The following is a 13,995-nucleotide window of genomic DNA, read 5'->3' as shown; positions in this document are numbered from 1 at the left end:
ATATCACTTGTTTGATACCAAAAAACAGATACAACATGAAAAAGGTTGTGCTATACTTTCACCATGAAGGAATGTGAGAGTAGAAGGAATGAAGAAGTGTGACAGGGAATCATTTTCCTGAAATTTAATGGACGTTTTGCAGCTGACACCAACGTATCTAGCTGCTGATCACCAAAAGCTTGTTTTTACAACACTGTTTCAAACTGACATACCCACACCTGGCTGCTGGTGTCAGTTATCTTTTAAAGAGCATTTTCAACAGAGTCACATTAAAACTTGAAAAAAAATGGATGTTTAGAATGAAACCTTCTCTGACATAATTTTCCCACAATCAGGCATTTCGTCATTCAACCAAAGTGTCTTTTTTGCAGCATGTACGTATTCCTTTAAAATCTTAGTCTCTGCTCTTTTCTGATGTCCAATGAACAGACTCACATTATCTGGAATAGTTCAACATATTGGAAAATATGCTTATGATGTATAGTAGGAGTTGGAACAAGAACTAGCTGCTGGCTAGTTTAGCTTAGCCAAAAAACTGAATATGGAGAACGACTGGAGCTTATTCAGAAGTAACAACGTGGAAGTTTCAGCTCCTCCAAAACGAGAAATTAACATGCTGTCATTAAACATAGTAGAAATAAAATATAAAATTGATGCTTAGGTTATGAGCTGCACTTCTACTTGGGCCTGAGTTTCCACTGGATAGGCTAGGCTACATGGCAACTATTCCCTGACATAAAACAGTCCAGCACATAACCTTGTGAAATAGCAAGTTGCTATTTTACACATCAGTCCCAGTACATACTAAATAAGAAAACAATGTTGTACATTTTGAAGGTGTTAGTAAGCTGATTTTGTAAACTTCTGACAGCTAAGCCAAGCAGCATAGCCTTGCATGAAACAAATATTCTCACTGAGTTCTGTAGGTTAGGCGTTTTCACCGATGTCAAACTAATCCTCACCACTCCACCCAAAGCTTTGTTTTTCTTCTCGACTATTCTTTGAGCTCATTTTCATCAAAACACAGATAGTGTCTCCAAAATGATGACATCATTTGCGTTTCTGGAATGAATCATCAACTTTCAAAAAAGCGCAACAATAAAAACATCCCAATTTCCTCTCTACAAGCACTCAGAACTGTAACTTGACAGCAGACATATAATATAAAAACCATCATACAAAAACACATTCTCATTCACACGTGGTGCTTCTTAATCTCTGGTTGAGACTGATGACACCAGAAAAAAATAACCTACAGCTGTTAACAAGCGTTTCGTAATGGTGGAGTGACATTACTTTAAACTGACTTTACATATTGTAAAAATTAGCTTCATTTTTTTTTCTCCTCCAGAGAAAGTTAGACAAAAACACTCAACCGTAGCCTTCAAACTGATAACAAAAGGAAGAATGATCGTAATATATTACAAATAAATTAAAAAATATGTTACATATAAGCAACCCAAATGAAGCTTTTACATTCAAAATCAGCTCCTTGTTTGGTTTTAAGAGTCTCACTTTTTCCTTTTCCTCCCTCTGGGATTTAAATGAGCGAGTAAATTACAACTCCAATTCCAAAGACATTGGGACTCTATAAACGTCATTGTCTGTGGATTTTGTTCTGTGGGTTTTGTTCTGTGGGTGTTTGAATTTACATATTAGGTTTAGTATTCTGGGTCACTTTACTTCCTGTTTTATTTTGTAGTCCATGCTCCCTCCGTACGTACCACCTGCTCTGCATTAGGTCGTTATCTCCCACAGTTAAAGCACTCCCTGGTTTGTTTTGTTCAGTGCAAGATCCTCATCTACTCTGACTTAGTTTGTGGGTCTTGAGGTCCTTCAATATCAGTAAGTCTTGTTCTGCTTCTCTACTCATTTTTCTTGCGTATATTAAAAGTTTAATTTTCGCATTCGTATAGCAGCGCCTTTGGTTCTTTGCTTTATTAACAAAGCTGTTCAGTTCTTGTCTGGATGCCTCATGCCTGCTCAGCCCTGCGTTTAGGTCCAACTTCTCTCACCATGGACTGTGACAGTAAAACTTAAAGACAAAAATGCAATGATTAGCAAATCTTAAATCTGTTAAATCATTGCGTTGTTGTTGTTTTTTTTACATTTTACAGAGTGTCCCATCTATTTTGGAATTGGGGTTGTAAATCCTGCAATTTACAAAAGATGAAAAAATGAATCAAGAGCCCAACTGAACCCAAAATAAACTAATCAACAGATGTTCTTGGATCAAATCATCTGCTCACTGAAACTACACACAGACCAACAAACCATCCAGTGGCTCCACTCCACCAATCAACCAAATAAGCCGCTAATTAATTTGATGTTAAACATTTCTCTCTCAAGGCTTCCAGCAGAGCACACCATTAAGCATCAGGCTCCAATAGGTCGCAATCTCTCAAATGGCACTAAAAATATAGTTGTACTAAGGTTTTGTTTGTATTCATCAATGCGTGGTAACATCAGTTTTTGTTGATTGAAAGTAGGTATTTTTATTTGATTTCATTTTATGTTTTAGTGCAGTAAAAAGGTTTTTGATTATTGCTAAATTTAGCTTTTTTTTTTTTTGTGTTAATTTTCTGCTGGTGTACCCAAATGGAATGGCAGTTTTATTCTTTCAAAATGTGCTTCAAGACTCGAGCATGACAGAAGATTCTCTAAACCTCCCAACCATAATAACCAGCTATCTCCACATGGGAGACACGGTGACCATGAAAGGTAAAGATAACAAGGGAACCAGGGAGAAGGTGTGCAGACTGGCTGCAGATCGCGCCCTTCCATGGCCGTTGTTTTTGTTCCACTTGGACCCGTTTCTGTCTCGGCCTCGCGGAGGCTTTGCGGGGTTGGAGGCGGGGTTTTGTGGAGCTTTACTGTAGGGTGGAGAGTGAGGCCCATAACCTGGCCAATCATCATTGTACCTTTCACCATGATATCCACCACCTGAGCCACTACCCTCTTCACCTGAAAGCGAGCAAAGATTTCTTAATGATGGCGTGGGGATGCAATCGGAAAATGCTTAAGTTGCATATCAGTACAGAATGATGAACATCGTGGACTTTTGTTGTAAGTGTTAAGAAATACTCACTGTCCATGAAGTCCATGTCCTCTCCGCTCTGAGCGTGTCTCAGTTTATTGGTCACCACCCTCAGCTCCATGATCAGCTGTCTGGTTCTCACATCTGGACGGGCAATATCTACCTCCACCTCAGGGTTGTTGATTTGGCTGACCAGCCCATCACCTGTCACATCTGGCAGGTACCTGAGTTTACACACAGGAAGCATATCAACCGCGCTCTTGAATGGGAGCCACTTATTCCTGAGCATTTCATTTCAGCAGTGAAAAAAAAGACCATAGAAGTATCAAATCTTAAATGGCATATCATGATAGCTTGTGTACTGTGAACAAATCAGCCCCTTTTGTTCAGGGTGGAATTTTTCAGTTATCTGATGAAATGCCATGACATCCATGATCCCCAGTGGATGAATCCTAATTTTGGTCATTCGTGATTCAGCAATGCTGAATTATATTCATAACTACCCTTTCAGTTGTTTCTTTTACTAACATCTAAACTGGCTCTTTGTTGGAATTGGAATACTACAAACTGGAACGCCCTTAAAACATTTTTACCAATGTTCGAATAAAATACGTCTTTTATAAGCTATCCCCATTTTAACAAAAAATAGGAGAAACTATTACCAATGTATTTTTGGTCTATTTAATCATGGCAGCATAATATTTAATGCCAGTATGTCTGGCTACAGTCCCACTGTGATTAAAGTAGCAAATGTGGGTGTAGTTTTACATAAAAATGTTTAATGCAGCTGCAACATCGCAGACACCATGATGCAGACTTGTTTTTCCTCCTTCTGTATCTTTCACACAAACGCACTGACTCCAGTGTCTTTATATCAGCCCTGATACATGGTGTTGGCTGTATCTGTGATCATAAAAGCAAGCAGACCCACACAGAGCATGTGGGTGACCGGTGGTGGCTTAATCAAATAACCTTAGTTCCATCTGTTGCATCCTTCTACCTCAGCCACATCCCTCCCTCCTCTTCTGCCTGTATTTAAACCACCCCCACCACCTCCATCCACTTTGCTCTGATGTTGCCCACCTCCCCCGGGTCTGCCCGTTCCAGCAGCGGTCCTCATTTGTGACGTCGGCAGCCATCTTTTCATCATTGCAGATGGTGTGTGGGAGGGACACCCAGGAGCCTCGCATGGGCCGCAGTCGCTCCTTCAGCTCAGTAACCTGTGAGGAGGTGGAAGGAAATTTATTATGAGTCAGACTTGGTTTTGAAGTCTCCTGGGTTTTTTTTTTATAGCTGGCAGGTGGAAGTGTATGGAGGCTGTGGGGCTGATGCTGGGCAAAGTGAAAAAGTATATAAAAAATCTTTATGCTCTTCTACGTTATCTGCTACTGATTTAATAAGAAAATTCAAGCACTTCTATCTTGAAAGACCACTCTGGTCTCAGCAGAACAAGTTTGGGCCTTATTGCCTTTTGCTCAGCCACTGTGTCTGAATCCTGATGCATGTACATTTAATATATTAAATCATTAGTATTTAAATATACAACAGCTATGATACATGCATAAATACAGTAATTATCAATCAGCATCTGTTTCCCTGAGCTCCAGAGAGTTTTAGCCTCTTCCAGCTTGTTTTTGTTGACTGAACTGATACCTTATTGTTTTGTTTCAGTCCTTTAGTTCTTTCATTCAGAATGCTTGATTATATAAAAATCCCAGTGTTTTCTCAACACTAAACTGCAGATAGACAAAGAGAGTGATGAACTGGTGAATTAAGGAGAGCTTTTAGTGTTTCAGTGTTTGATCCCGTTTTGTTTTTTTGTTTTCTCACCAGTCGGTCCAGGTTGGTGCCTGCAGCCGTAGTGGGTTTCTCCTCAGGGGTGTAGGTGCGGAATGGCCTCCTGCTGCCTCCTGATTCTTTGGGTGAGCGTTTGGACCGTGCTGTAGCTGAACGGGGGTTTCCACAGCCTTGGAAAACCTGAGGTAAACAACCACAGCGGATCCAAAACAGTATAACGAGACTTGTCTTTTAATAGATTTATCTATTTTTCCCTAATTACACACATGCTCTTTTAACTTGCCTTTTTAATTTGGATTCATTCACAAAAAATACAGGCATTATTGCTTAAGAATATGAGTCAAGATGGGGAACTTTGTGTTTTAGGGAAATTTCTAAGATTTATGTTAAAAAGTGGACTGCCTCGAACAGCATCTTAAGAACTGGCACAAGTTTTAATCAGGCTCTCTCTATGAAATCACCATTGCTTTTTTTTTTTTAATTCACACAGTGACATGCGCTATGTGTGTAATTCCTATCATTTTACTGCATGCATTAGGAAAATTTAAATAAAATAATAATCAAGATTATAGCTTTGACATGTAGGAGTGGATTATTGAGAACAGCAGATGATTATTTTCAAATGTGAAGTAAAACGGTTGTATTCACAACTCAATTGTCAATACCAGGAAAGCAATTACGAAAGAAATGCATTAGAGTTCATTTTCCTTTTTACGCCATCATCTGCCAGTGCCCTGTTTCTTACCTTACTGGAGATGCTAACACTGTTTTCCTGCATGTGCATTATGGCCTCTGACACTTTTACAGAGATGGAGTCGGCTGCAAGCTCCATGTTAAAAGGGCCTTCCAACTTCTCTGAAACCAGGTACAGAGCATCTGACAGAGGGCAGAGCAAGAGACAGACAGAAATTATAGGTGGATAAATTTAGCTGACTTTTCTACTGAGGTTTCTGTAGTTTGCCTGTTGAAGAGCCTGATAGCTGAAGGCAATGGTTCCCTATGCCTAAGATCTAACTGGCAAACCAGCTGAAAGGGTCTGATTTACATCTCTTTAGGAATGGTTCAGTAAGCTGTATTCATATTAAGCGAAGAGTGGGGGGAAAAAAAAGTATACAAAATCTAAATTGGGTGCGAATGCTGTAGAAATGGATGGTTTGATGAAAGGTAAGAGGCACTACGCATGAAAAGAAAAAAAAATGAAAAGAATATAGGTTTGATGAAAGGGGAAAGGAAAACCAAGAAGACAGATCAGTTGTGACAGAGCAGAGAGGCATGAATGATTAATGGGGGAGGAATTCATTACAGGAAAAAGAAAAAGAAAGTAAATGAGTGACAGGGGCACTATAAAAGGATTCTAGCTTTAGATATGTCCAATTTGATTATGTTAATAATACAAAAAGCTGCTAAAACTAATTTAGGTGCTGACATATTTTCTTTTACGCGTAAAGATCTAAAGTCATTGGACTAGAGGGTATTAAATATAAGAGCTTTAGCTGAAAAACATAATCTAACTCGCCCAGAAACATAAAATATAGCTGGGAGAGGCAATCAGAGGCAAGTATTTCAGCAGGGCACAGTCACCAGGGTAAGTTAATTTTAACTATGATAAAAGAAGAGCTGAAAGCAGTACCAGGAAATGTGTGTTTTTGCAAAAGAACTGATATTAAAACCAAAGTGAAAAACACTGCAGTTCCTCAAATAGCCACTTGAGGCTGGCTTTGAGCACAAGTAAATCCTGAAAGATCTTAACGTGAAAGTAACAGCTCGGTAAGTGGGCGATTTTTATCAATTCATTTGTTTATTTATTTTTATAATACCCGGGCTGTTTCAACATATAAGGCCTCAAATTCACACAAAGGAACTGTGCCAAACTTGAAAACATTTCACAATGTGTTGACAGATCCTAAGACTGAAATTAAAGAAGATGTAAGGTGGACATGTAAAAGGACAGTTAGAAACGCCATCTGTGCCTATAGAGCTTCTGCTTGGCCCCAGAATATAATGAACCTACACACACACTTAATGAGCAAAATAGGGGATGTTGAGTTTCATCCTCCCAAAATCCAGCTTTCACTCTCACTCACCAATGAAATTGTTCCATTCTGTATCCAGATCAGCCAGATTGGCCAAGCAGCCCTTCATCACGTTAAGGCACAGGGGGTGGCAGGGCCGAAGGGAGGGCATGCCTCGGCACAGTGGGCAGTACCACTGACGCATCAGACCACGCACACACTCTGAACCTGCAGTCAGCTGAAAAACGAAGCAGCAGATAAGAACAAATGCGTGAGAGAACACAGCGTTAACATTACTGCTGGAAAACAGGAGTACTCTTAAGTTCAGACATCCACATAAAGAGAACATTACTGATGCCATTTATTGTAATTACTCATTCACCAATCGGAAGGTACTAAATGAAAAACTCCTGACCTGAAACGGCTCCTTTTAGACTCCCTTATGGTTAATTATGAATATCTGCTACCACATCTTGATTCATGGTTAGAAATACTGATAATTATCCTGATGTGGATGAACAGGACTAATACGCAGGGTCTCAAATGACTCGTGCTTACAGTAATATAAACATGGTATATACACAAAAGATAAAACTAAAATTATAGATTTTTTTTTTTTAAATTGATGCTTTCCTTTACAGTCCAATACTGAAGTACTTTAGGCACCAGAAATAATCTAATCTAGGATTAAAGATGCATATGATGGGATGCAGAATAGGAAATATTCACCTTTGTTGCTTTGTTCACAATATCCCGACCAGTAGCCAAGCCCTGAGACAGCGCTCTGGCAGCGATGAAGGCCCTCGACACCTGAATATGAAACCATATACGATCATTTATATATTGCACCCCACTGTCCTTCTGTTATAAGATGTGTCTAAGCTATTTGTTTCTGATATTGTGCATGTATTTGTATATTATTAATATACCTGTACTCGAAGTTTGCGGGGCACATCCCCAAATGGCTGCAGCTGCTCAGCATGTTTGCTCACACACTCCAGGTAGTCCTCACTGAACTGATAGTGAGGGTTGACAAGGGAGAAGACCCGCTCCACCAGTCTGGACCAGAAATCTGAGAGGACCTCTGTCAAACTCACACTGCCCCCTATGGAGAACAAAAAAAAATAGTCCATCAGACAGACTATCAGAGTTAAATTTTACATGCATAAAAACACTAAAAAACAACCTTGGATCATCTTATATAGCACCTTTCAAATAAATCACTGCCATTCAAAGTGCTTTACACATTATTATAACCATAAAAAGTATTGAAAGGAATTCTGAGACAAATGCACACAACTGACTAAAAAAAACACAGATAAAGTAAATAGAAAAATAAATTCTTTATCATGAAAAGGCTAATATTGAATCAGTCACCTGGTTGATGAGCAGCAATAAGCTCTGTATAATTTAGGCTTTGACATCTAAAATACAAATCTAAAGGGTTTAAGGGACATTTGCAAATAAAACTGGGTATCATCAGCAAAGCTGTGGAAAGAGATGAGTCTCCTGATGACACTGCCCGTGGGTAACATGTACAGGTTACAAAGTGACAGTCCTAAAACTGACTCTTGTGGTACGCCATAGATCTCTTTGCTGAGATAAATCCTAAAACCTGAATGAAACATTACTTATTTTGTGTTTGAGTATAAAAATATACTTCGATGATCTAGAATTTTACTTAAAAATGGCAGTCTTTTAATTGGTCTAAAAGGACTGAGCATTAGAGTATTTACTCAAGCGGTTTTAATTTCTGTGGGGGAAATACCAAGCTGTAGGGAGTAATCTACTATGGCAAGTAAATCGCCTTGTTGCACCTTAAACATACTCTGACTGCTGAGGGTTGTCTGTAATATTATACTATTGTGTGTGTGTATATATATATATATATATATATATATATATATTTTTTTTTTTTTTTTTTTCCATCAGGAAACACTATACAACCAACTTGGAAAATCTAATAACTGTCCTTTTATTGGTTTACATTTACTCTGACAAAAGCTTTAACTTGCTGTCAACAACTTGTGATGGGAAAGAAGGTCCTAATATTGGGGTGAAATAACATCTTTAAACAGTGCTGCATCCATGGTGCAAGGTAGTGGAAAAATACTATCATCAAACTGGGCAAAATTTAACCAGAGCTCACCAGATGATAGAAATTGTATGTCAATGACGTAAATATGAAAACATCACATGATATTTGCTGTTTCTTTCATTCGTATACTGCCTGTTAAGCACAACACCATAATATGACAGAGCATGCAGTATGCTTGGGTCAGTGTCCATATATAGTGAGAATGTCATTGTACAATCTGCAGTCTACGATACAGCCTTAAATTAGCCAAATATGCTATTTGGCAGACAAAGACAGGTTGACTAAGCAGCAACAGCATGCAGATGGACTCGCCATAGAGCGGCTGTCATGCCAAAACAGAGCGATCCGGAACAGAAATAGAAACGGTCTGGCATCCGAGGGAATCCAATTCCGTCTCTCTTCTTTTTTTTTCTCAAATTCCTCTTGGCATGTCAGCACTCCTTAAAAGACAAAGCTGCTTCTTTACTGCTGTCCAGGGTTGCTGAGGATTTACCAAACTGTCAGTCCGGCAAGGAATTATTTCTGCACCTCAGACTTCTTTACAATCTTCAGGTTGTTTTTTTGTTTTTTCAAACTGCAGTTTTTTTTTTGCTTATGGATTGCACCAAGCTAGCATATACAACAAAACTACAGATTATAAAAGTCAGGTGACATCCTTCAATAGAAATGTCTCAAAATTTGACTAAATTCATTAGAAATCTTAGTCCCTCCCTTCAGTCAGGAAAACTGAGAATATGCCTTTTCATTTTTTTTTTATAAGGCAAACACACCAAGCTGTTATTGCTTTGCAAGGTCCCTGAGACCAACTGAATATATGAAACAGGGGTCACATGGAATAGGAAGTGATTAAACCAACCAGAGTAATATCTGCGAAGCTCCACGAACAACTCCTGGAAAACGTGTGCGTTCTGAGTGAAGAGCAGGCCGTAGGTCTTGGTAAACATCTGGTTCATAGACTTCTCTGAAAGGTCTATAAGCTCTCTGAAAAACTCTGCACAGAGACAAAATAAGCAGAGATTACATGGGAACCTGTCACCACCCGCCTACCTTTATTCTAATATCATAGCAAGGTTTCTGCGTAGGCGCTCCATCGCTGTGTTTAGGATTAACAGCTTCTAGGAACATCCAACTCTGGCGAATACGTGTAAGAACGTATACTTTATTCAAAACCTGTGTTTAGAACTCACATGCTGTCTCCCACTCTGTAAATGTCTTTATGTGAGTCATCACATACATTATGTAAAAGTGTGTGAGGAGGAAAAGAAAAAAAAAGGTGTTAACAGTCCACAGCAGGTAGGAGGAGAAAATTCAGCTCTTTGAGGAAGCTGCTACAAACCTGCAGTAATCCAAGCAGATCGAAGGTTAAATTCTTTTAAATACAGACAGTGATGAAAGCTTTTACCATTCAACTCATTTTACCCATGTAGGTCAGTTTATAGGCCATGGTTAGAGCTATTCAGCCTTTGAAATAGACATCTGGATAACACTTTTAATACATGATGTTTTAATACATAATTCAGCTTAGGCAAGGATATTTCGAATCTACAACAGGAAGTCTGTAGGGTCAGATGAAGTTGCATCGTGGGAAATTAAGGCTTCATTGTTTCTGGACAATAAATGTCAGCATAGTTATTTGTTGCTTCACTAGTGACAATTGTTATCCTTTTTTCCCCCCCATCTTGTGAGTTCACCAACTTGAAGCTGGAATTAAACAAGTGTCAACCATGCTTGGATCTTAACAGTATTGAGGCTAAAATTTAAAGGCTGAATATTTCAACATCTAAGTGGAGCTGTGCACTCACAAGTCCTAATAAGGGTTTTAATCAGCCACAATTTTTAATTAAATTCAGTTTGTCTCTTTTTTCCCCCCCTTCAAGCGTTCCCACTGTGCCTCAAATATATTCAATGTTCTTCAATCAATTTAAAGCAGATTTTCTTCTTATCAAAATCAATAACTGCACTCCGAGTCTTCCTCTCACCATCAAACCTGCGGTGTCTCTGGGTGAAGGTGGTCAGGAGGAACTGGCTGTTGTCTTCAATGGCTTTGAGGAAGTCCTTCTCGCTCTGAAGGGACAGCGTCTCCTCCATCTGACTGGAGCAGCAGGTGTAGTCTTGAGGACAGAGCCGCAGGTGCTCACCTATGCCAAGAGATACAATTAGCAATGCCAGAAGGGGACACAAGGTTGGGAGTGATCACGTGTTTTAGCACCTATCTGGAGAAACATTTCTTTAGATACAAATAATCATATGATGTTGCCTTAAATGTGTGGCTAAAGGACAACTGTGAAGACCTTGCTAAAGACCAAAGTTTCTTAATACTGTCAGATTTTTAGCAAGAACGTCAATTCCATTCAGTTCTGTTAGTGAATGGCGAAATCTTATCAAAGATGACTGAGTGAGAGAAAATTGCAGTTTCCCTGCATGAATTATTCAGCTTCAATCTGTCCTTCTTTGTCAGCTCAGGTTGGGTCTTTGATTTGTCTGAGGTAATAATATATGCAAACAACAGCCAGGAGGAGGTGGGGATAACGCACAGTGCACTCAGTGTGGAATATGTTTGAGTCTTTGTCTCTCTGTGTACATCTGGTATGAATATGCGACTGATAATACAGTGAAAAGTCTCTTTCTCAACTCCACTCGGGCTGACGTTCCTTTCTGCCTCTTTTGTTCTCCCTGTGTGTCTCACCATTAGCCCATTCTCATCCCTCCATTTCCATTTCTAAACTGCCTCCCTTCATCCCTCTCTCTCTCTCCTGGCCATCTGCTCCCCTGGCCCACGGGACAGTGAGCCAAGATGCAGGCAGTGATAGCCCAACACACAGAGGCAAAAAAATCAATCAATTCTGCAGTTGCCTCACACACTGAGGTGATTTACCATAAAAATCAATCCTCTGCCAGCATACATTTTACTCACATTTACTTTTAATGGGAGCTCCATGTCTGATTGGGAGTAGCACGCAGGGTCTCTCAATGATTTATATGCATGAGGCTAAACCTCCGTGTAGACAACATCTTCAGACATGCTATAGTATTCTTGCTCCATCACATGGTCATGCATTCTGACTTTTCCTCATTTTAAAAAATGACTTTGTCCTCCTCTACCCCACCCTACCCCTCAAAGCTTGAAATTATCCAAATGCCAACTGTTTGTAATACACATGATGTCTCTTTATTTTAAGAGATAATATTATCACCAGTGAACAGAGACTAAGGTAGGGTATATTGAGGGAATTAACAGCGGGGCAGTGGGCAAAGACTAATTAGGGGCGAGGTTCTTTGTTGCCCTGGTGTTGGCAATTTGCTCATCCCCTTAATCATCCTATTTAAACTACACAGAGGGGAGAAGGGGGCGGGTGTAATTTGTTTTAAACCATACTGCATTATTTCTCTGGAGGAAAACTCGTCATGATGTTCCGACACGCTTCTTCTCCGTGCCCCCCCCTTTTTTTAATAGTGAGTTTAGAGCCACACTGTCCTTTGTGATATCACTTTCCCATAGGTTAGTGATTTTATTGGGCGACTATGGCTATTTCTAAATCATTTTCGGCTTTGTTGATACAATGTTTCCACAGTGATCTTTATTGTGTTTGTGTTACTGAGCAGTGAGATAACCTTAATGAATTAGCGAATAAGACTAACGCGCGCATAATTATAGCCTACTGCAACATCTAACTTAGCTATTTTATAATTTAAAAAAATCGTTCCAGTATTTCACAACGCATGAAATTGGGACTGCTCTGAGGGCTAGATGCAGAGTCTTACCTGAGATTTGAGTCATCGGAGCGGTGCTTGTGCTGTACCCTTTCTCGTTGTACACCTGCCGGGTGTCCGCGCAGCTCCTCCCCGCAGCAGCCACGGGGCTGCGGGTCCCTGACAGGGCAAGCACAGTACAGAGCAGAACCAGCAGCCGGTACCTGGGGAGAGACAGCCGGGGATCCATCCTCACCGCAGGACTCCAAAAACAGACACCACTGGAGTGTGTGCGTTTATATGAGACTAAAGAGCAGCAGATTAGAAATAAATTAATCAATTATTGGCCGAGCTAGATACAAGATAAAGTTAGAAAAAATAAGGAAGATCCAAAATCATCAGTCGTTCAAAGCAATCATAGTTTCCGCGGTCAATACAATGGACATCCGGCCTGGGTTTCTACATCACACACATTTCCATCGGCCGTGTCCAGTTAATGTTCCTCCTTGGGAGACCCGCTATTGTGCGTAAATACGAGAGGAGTGTGAATGAGGCACTCTCGGTCCTCAAAGCTGAGCATCATCTGACACACAAGCGGCGTTAAAAATTCAGATCGTAGCCATGGTGATACCGGAAAAGGGTATGCCTTCAAAATAAAGGTTAGGCTGTGTTGTCTTCAGCCAAAGATCAAATAACGTATGGAATCGATGGAAATTAATCTTAACTAACATATATTGAGGTAAAAGTAATTTGAGCTTTCAGAGAGCAGTGTCGCACCAGTCTCAGCAACACTGACTCCTTTATTTTTTCTCCCCAAAACAAGTGTGAATGGTTCAAGTGTTACACCTATTGTTTTAGAACAGCCCAAGTTAATCTTCCTTTATGATGCACCAGTCTTTGCAGAACAAAAGAAAACAATGTTTAAACAAAAGCTGACGACATGATCGCAGCAAATTAGTTATTTTTATGTTCTATGTACAGTATAACATTAGTAATACCAAAAAAAATAACTATTAGTTATACTACTGCATATTGAATATTTATCTGTCCAAACTGTGACCTTAAATGTGGCCAAAAATCACAGGAGATTGGATATGGAAATCAGATTTAGATGCAATGTCCCACAGACGGCTTCACTTTAGATTAATATTCTGATTTTACTGCTATTTCAAGCGAGACCAATGTGCATTTTATTTTGAATACCGGGACCAGAAGCCACTTTTGTGTCTTGTGATTGAGTTGACGCTGGTAAAAGAACAGAACAATGGTCCATGCAAAAAAGGACCAAAAGAGGAGAGAGAGATGGGGAGCCCTCGTCAGCGGGGTGTGGACGCACTGAGGGCACCACCTCAGGGGGCTAA

The 13,995-nt window shown here is 39.8% G+C and overlaps 1 protein-coding gene across 1 annotated transcript; it reads right to left on the bottom strand.

The window, feature by feature from the left end:
• Window position 1: 1 nt before the first annotated feature.
• gpc2 (glypican 2) lies at window positions 2–13,193 on the bottom strand. The gene is made up of 11 exons (XM_075481821.1): window positions 12,707–13,193; window positions 10,924–11,082; window positions 9,801–9,935; window positions 7,776–7,951; window positions 7,576–7,656; window positions 6,919–7,084; window positions 5,580–5,710; window positions 4,868–5,014; window positions 4,121–4,257; window positions 3,089–3,261; window positions 2–2,964 (listed from the first exon to the last, which is right to left on the bottom strand). Exons 1-11 carry the CDS (start codon window positions 12,882–12,884, stop codon window positions 2,687–2,689), a joined length of 1,761 nt encoding a protein of 586 aa, XP_075337936.1. The 5' UTR covers window positions 12,885–13,193; the 3' UTR covers window positions 2–2,686.
• Window positions 13,194–13,995: the final 802 nt, after the last annotated feature.

This window comes from Odontesthes bonariensis, chromosome 13 (assembly GCF_027942865.1).
Source record: "Odontesthes bonariensis isolate fOdoBon6 chromosome 13, fOdoBon6.hap1, whole genome shotgun sequence".
NCBI classification, from domain to species: Eukaryota; Metazoa; Chordata; class Actinopteri; order Atheriniformes; family Atherinopsidae; genus Odontesthes; species Odontesthes bonariensis.
This window is presented reverse-complemented; position numbering and strand designations above follow the sequence as displayed.

Bases quoted from the DNA above. Each gene is read 5' to 3' on its own strand.
- gpc2 (XM_075481821.1), bottom strand. From the start codon at position 12,884: ATGGATCCCCGGCTGTCTCTCCCCAGGTACCGGCTGCTGGTTCTGCTC. The intron at 5,015-5,579 runs GTAAGAAACAGG...TGTTTACCTCAG, and splicing joins GTGTTAGCATCTCCAGTAAG to GTTTTCCAAGGCTGTGGAAA. The intron at 4,258-4,867 runs GTGAGAAAACAA...ACCTCCTCACAG, and splicing joins GCACCAACCTGGACCGACTG to GTTACTGAGCTGAAGGAGCG.